The sequence below is a fragment of the Diabrotica virgifera genome, chromosome 10 (assembly GCF_917563875.1).
Source record: "Diabrotica virgifera virgifera chromosome 10, PGI_DIABVI_V3a".
Classification (NCBI taxonomy): Eukaryota; Metazoa; Arthropoda; class Insecta; order Coleoptera; family Chrysomelidae; genus Diabrotica; species Diabrotica virgifera.
Window position 1 is genome coordinate 140,320,915 of NC_065452.1, and position 6,928 is coordinate 140,327,842.

Genomic DNA, 6,928 nt, shown 5'->3' on the forward strand with positions numbered 1-6,928 from the left:
ATTTATGTCTCGTATTTCCTAAACCTGTTGTCAGATTTTAGTGATTTTTTTAACATGTTATAGCTTTTTTCTTCAAGAATATCGATGTAATAATATTGTTGCTAAACAGATAAGTGTCATTGTATACCGGGTGTAACAATGATAGCGTGTTTTTTCCTCAAAGTTTGGAACACCCTGTGGAATATTCTAGCATATATAAAATATTGCAATTAAAACTCAACTATAGCCTTAGGCTTTCTTAACATTTTGTTTTTTGATTCATTCGCTTATGTTGGATAATAAAAAGTTAGGTACTTTAACAACTAGCAACGTTCTTCATCAATACAAGGTGTTTCTAAATAAGTGGGACAAACTTTAAGGGGTAATTCCGCATGAAAATGTCCGCAAATGCTTCGTTTCCGAGATACGGGATGTTGATTTTTTTCTTACAAACTGACGATTTTATATTCACAATTAAGAATTTTATATTCGCCATTGGCGTGCATACGGGTAATATGACCGGGTAATATGACCCGTATGCACGCCAATGGTGAATATAATTCATAATTTTATGCAAAAAATGCACAATAACTACTGTTGGGGACTTGGTCCCGCTATTGATTGCACAATGAATGTAATTAAAGCCAATATACTTTTCAATTTTTATTGTTGTAATAAAACTAACAATTACAACATAAACCAACAGAAAAGTCCCAGCGACCTGTTTTATAATTGACTGTTCTTCGCGACGTTCTAAAACAGAATGAATACAATAACTATGATCTTGACGTTCTATGCAGTTTAATAATTACGCACTATTTTCTCTGTTAGTAAAGTCAACATTTTTTAGGAACGATTCTTAACATATTCCCCCACCTTGAAATATTATTTCAATAAACATAAAGTTAAACAATTTATAAGACAAGTAAATCCCCAATTTGACAAACAAAAATGAATACATAACAATGATTACATATAAATGAGTACATAAAAATGAATACATAAAAATTAATACATAAAAAAGAATACATAAAAAAAAGAGTATATTTTCTTAAACATTGTCAATTGGTAAGGGACATAACTTTGAAATTGATCGCTTATATTCGCCATTTACAGTTTGAATACGCGCAACCCGCACTTTGTTATCAGGGCCGACATACACTTCCTGTACACGTCCCATCTTCCATTGACAAGGAGGAAGATTGTCTTCCTTCAGCACCACCAATTGTCCAACTTCTAAATTTGGTTTTTCAGTAAACCACTTAACCTTCTGCTGCATTTCGGTAATATAGTCCAAAGACCACCTCGTCCAGAAGTGCTGTTGAAGCATTTGCATATGTTGATACCTAGATAATCGATTTATAGGTATTTCTCGTACATCAGGATCCGGTAATGAGGTGAGTCGTCGTCCAATAAGGAAATGAAAGGGGGTAAGGGACTCAAAATCATCAGGACTTGAGGACAAAGGACATAAAGGTCTTGAGTTTAGGACAGCTTCTATTTGAACTAGAATGGTATAAAACTCCTCAAATGTAAGATTACCATTGCCCAAAATTCTTTTTAAGTGTTTTTTACAGGACTTTACCCCCGCCTCCCATAGACCACCAAAGTTTGGAGACTTGGCTGGAATGAAGTTCCAGTTAATACCTTCACTACTGACTGAATTTGTTAAAGACTGTGAATAAGACAATAAAAAATCTCCCAATAGTTTTAATTCGTTATTGGCCCCAACGAACTGGGTACCATTGTCGGACAAGACCTTTAATGGTTTACCCCTACGTGCAACAAATCTACGAAAGCACGCGATAAACGCCTCTTTTGTCAAGTCCGACACCAACTCAATATGAACTGCTTTAGTAGAGCAGCATACAAACAGACATACATAACATTTTGAAAGTATAGACTTTCTCCCATACTTATTTTTAATTTGGAATGGACCAGCATAGTCCATCCCCGTTACATAAAATGGAGGTGATGGCGTTACCCGATCTTTAGGTAAAGGAGCCATTATCTGAGACAGTGGAACTGGCCGGGCCTTGAAGCACTGCACACACCTATGAATGGCATATCGTACCAGATTCCTACCACCAATTATCCAGAACTGTTCACGGATTGAACTCAAAACCGCCTGAGGACCAGCATGTAACAGACGTTCATGTTCCCATTCAACCAACAACTTTGTTAATGTATGCTTAGAGCTTAATAGAGCTGGATGCTTCTTCGCATACTCCAAACTCGACAACTGTAGTCGACCCCCCACCCTGAGGATACCATTCGCATCAAGAAATGGACTTAACTTGTGTAGGGTATTATTAGACAACAATTGCCCTTTACTAGACAATTCTTTAATCTCTTGCGAAAATGATTCCTTTTGCGCCAACTTAACCAAAATATTCATAGCATGTGTTAACTCTGCAGGGGTTAAAACACCCAATACTGTCTCTTTATGTGAAAGTTTTGTAAAATATCTTAAACAATAAGCCAAAGACCTTTTTAATCTAATTATGTGACCGAATATATGAAATGGAAACTTATATATGTCCTTAGCATCTTGACAGGTTCCAACATGCACTCTAGTCTCGGGCATATCACTAATTGGTTCAGGAACGGACATAGGCCATTTTTGCTCATCCAACATTAACCAATCTGGGCCATACCACCATCTTTGACACTCCATCAGTTTTGACGGAAAAATACCTCGAGATATGATATCTGCAGGGTTTTGATCCGTCCTAACATGTCTCCACTCTTTTGGGTCCGTTAATTCCTGAATTTGGCTTACACGATTTCCCACAAATACCTGAACATCACTAGGTGACATTTTCAACCAACTCAACACCACAGTAGAATCACACCAAAAGACTGTTTTTCTAAAGTTTATAGTCATTGCTTGTTTTGCCTTAGCTACCAGCTTACCTAATAACAGGGCTCCACATAGTTCCAGTCTAGGAATAGTTAATCTTTTTAATGGTGCCACCCTTACCTTTGCACACAACAAATGTACTGAAGTATCTCCACATTTATTTACACTTCTCAAATAAACACAACAACCATAAGCATTTATAGAAGCGTCACAAAAGCCATGAATATCAACCACTGATACACCAGAACATACTACCTGCCTAGAAATTGCTAACTTATTTAATACAATGAAATCCGATTTTAATCTAGACCATACACCATCCAACTCACAAGGTAATGACTCATCCCACTTCAAATCCAACTTCCACAGTTTTTGCAAAATAATTTTGGCTAGAACCACACTAGGTGCGACCAGCCCCAACGGGTCAAATATTTTCGATACATCCGACAGAATATTTCTTTTTGTGTGCCTTCCATCTTCAACTGAAAACTTAATTTCAAACAACAATTCATCTTGCTTAAATTTCCAATAGAGTCCCAACGTTTTGTTTTGTCCTTTCTCTCCAAAATGTACCTGATCAACCAAGACTGAACTGTCTAACTTCCGTTGCACTTCTTCATCATTTGATACCCACTTCCGTAATTCCATACCTCCAGCTTTTAGTATTGACACCATCTGGGTACATAATTCCAATAATTCCTCTGTTGTCTCTGCTCCTGTTAACACGTCATCAACATAAAAGTCTCTTAAAATTACTTCCGCTGCCTTAGGATACTCCCTTTGACCATCCATACCTAACTGTCGCAAACACCTGATTGCAAGATATGGAGCTGACCTCGTTCCATACGTTACCGTGTTCAAGGTATATTCTTCCAGCTGTTGACTAGGTGAAGTTCTCCAAAATATCTTCTGCAAACACCGTTGATTATGTGATACCCAAATCATTCGGTACATTTTTGCTACGTCTGCACACACCACCTTAGGATGTTGCCTAAATCTCAACAAAATCAACAAAAGATCTTCCTGAAGCTTTGGTCCAACATGCTGAATATCATTAAGAGACACGCCCGTATTTGTTTTCATTGAACCATTGAAGACAACTCGCAACTTAGTAGTGCTTGAATTTTCATTCAACACTCCATGATGAGGAAGGTAATAAGCTATTTCACTTTCTGAAGGTTCTGACACTGACATGTGACCCAGTGATATATATTCATTCATAAAGGAGCCATACATATCCTTCAGAACGACATTTTTCTCTAACCTTCTTTCCAACGCTAAAAATCTGTTCTTAGCTTCAAGTTTAGAATCCCCCAAATGCTCCAACTCTCCTTTAAATGGAATTCTAACGATAAATTTACCATCTTTTTCTCTCTTGGTATTTTCCACAAATATACTCTCACACTCTAATTCACCAACAGACAATGACTGCCTCTCTTGAGGAATTTCTTCCACGGCCCAAAATTTCTCCAACTGATTTTGAATGTCAACTACATTTAAATTACACATAGTTGAGTTATACGTCTGTGGATTCTGCATCGGTCCAGCCAGTATCCACCCCAGCAATGTCTTCTGCAACACGGGTTGAAACTCAGATAATTTAATCTGTCCCACACAAAGAAGACTATAAAACATCTCGGCACCTAGTAACATGTCCACTTTACCAGAAAATCCAAATCCAGCATCAGCTAGCGGTAAATGAGGGGGTATATCTAATTGAGATATATTTAGATTTTGACTAGGTATCAAACCACAGATCTTTGCCACAACCAAACATGAAATTGTTTTCTGAAAATTATTATGCAATGATTTAAATGAAACCATACATCTGCCACTAACACCAGAAGACTTTTGATTGATACCAAAAATTCTGATTGTGACTGTATCTTGTTGAAGTTCCAACTTACCAGCTAACTCAGAAGTAATCAGGTTTGGCTGACTCCCAGAATCCAATAAAACACGACATGTTTGCCATGAGCCATCCTTTGCCATCACCTGTACTAATGCGGTTGCTAATAGTATTTCTCCTGGTACCTCTATCCCATTATCCAAAACAACCGACCCAACATGCTGTGTAACCTCTAACGCCTGTGAAGAAGACGTTCCAATTTGCAAACCACCACTATTACCAGTTTCTCCAGCTTTCGCTCCATCATATTCTTTGTTACCACCAGGTCGACCAACTTCCGTAGCTGTATTTGGTCTTACATCATAATGTAACATCGTGTTGTGTTTTTGTCCACATTTCCTACAGTTACCTGCTTTACAGTATTTACTTGTATGATTTGCCTTTTTTAAACAATTTAGACAAAGGCCCAACTTTTTTGCTTGTTCGTACCTCACAAAAGTTCTTAATTTCCCAAATTCCACGCAGTTATTAATGTAATGTTTATTTTTGCAATAATGACAAAACGGATCTTGACTTGTTACACTGAATGTATTAGTCTCTGTTAAGTTTGACTCTGTGTTCACAAATGATTTATGTCGTTGCCATTTATTATGTCCTCTGTTATTGTGGCTACCAGCGCTATGTTCCTTATTTTCCTTAACCTTTTTTGAATTCCTCTCAATATTCTTTAAAGTATCTACCCTTTCATTTAAAAACGTTTTGAATTCATCCAAAGTAGCCACTTTTCCCTTTGGCCGCTTTTCCTCCCAACATCTAAATGTAATGTCGTCAAATTTTTTTGTTAGGCAGTGTATAACTATTGGATCCCAATTTTCCACTGAAATGTCAAGCTTTTCCAACGTTAACAGGGTTTCTGTCATAGTATCCAACATATTTCTCAAATGATCAGCTGACTCCTTTACCATATTTGGAAACAACAACAACGCATCTAAATGATAATCAACCAACATGGGAGTATCGTCATACCTGTCACACAAAAGTTTCCAGACAATATTATAACTAACTGCTGACGTTTGGCGCTTCTGCAGAACTTTAGCGGCATCACCCTGTAATGCTCGCTTTAAAAAATGAAATTTTTGAATATCAGGAATACTTTTATCATTGTGGATAAGACTTTCAAAGCAATCTTTGAACTCTAACCAATTTTCTACAGAACCGTCAAAATTTGCTATCGGAATTGGAGGTAACTTAATCTTAGCCCCCCCACCATATACGTCACTGACCAAACTTTGATTATCATTAGCATTACCAGGATATCTACTGTCATTCACAATCTTTCTAGCTTTCGAAATAATTTTATAAAATAAGTTTTCAAAATTTATTAATTCAGACTCTCCATTATATTTGTCATCTAAAACCAACATTTCTTGTTCAATTTCTTCAAATTCATCCAACAGTCTCTCCGCTCTAGATAATCTACTTTCAAATTCAATAAGAAATTGTTCGTCATTAATTTTCCCCTCAACAATATTACTACTATCTACAAATTTTGTAAAAATAGTTAATTTTCCCTTAATAGTCCCTCTCTTTCTTACTAAACCTTCCGTCATCTTATTAATAATAGAATTATAGTTTAAACTTTAAAAAGAGTAAACCCTGTACTATTATAATTATTAAACTTTAAAAAGAGTAAACCCTGTAGTATTATAATTATTAAACCAAAACCAACTAGTTCAAATATATTGGGAATATGTTTATGTAACAGGAAATAATAAAAATATAAGGAAATGTTAACGACTCACCAATCTCCAATTTTAACCAGCTTTGCACAAAACAGTTGTAAAAAATCGATAACTTCATCAGCATTTGAAATCCATAAAACCATAAACCATTAAAATTTTATTACCATCCGACTTCGTTTGGACCACTTATTACCATTCGGCTTCGAAGAACCACTTATGTTGGGGACTTGGTCCCGCTATTGATTGCACAATGAATGTAATTAAAGCCAATATACTTTTCAATTTTTATTGTTGTAATAAAACTAACAATTACAACATAAACCAACAGAAAAGTCCCAGCGACCTGTTTTATAATTGACTGTTCTTCGCGACGTTCTAAAACAGAATGAATACAATAACTATGATCTTGACGTTCTATGCAGTTTAATAATTACGCACTATTTTCTCTGTTAGTAAAGTCAACATTTTTTAGGAACGATTCTTAACAACTACCTG

General features: G+C 36.1%; 1 protein-coding gene across 1 annotated transcript; it reads right to left on the minus strand.

Moving 5' to 3' along the window:
* Positions 1-705: 705 nt before the first annotated feature.
* On the minus strand, positions 706-6,301 carry LOC126893160 (uncharacterized). The gene is made up of 4 exons (XM_050663112.1): positions 5,892-6,301; positions 4,240-5,717; positions 3,416-3,558; positions 706-732 (listed from the first exon to the last, which is right to left on the minus strand). Exons 1-4 carry the CDS (start codon positions 6,299-6,301, stop codon positions 706-708), a joined length of 2,058 nt encoding a protein of 685 aa, XP_050519069.1.
* Positions 6,302-6,928: the final 627 nt, after the last annotated feature.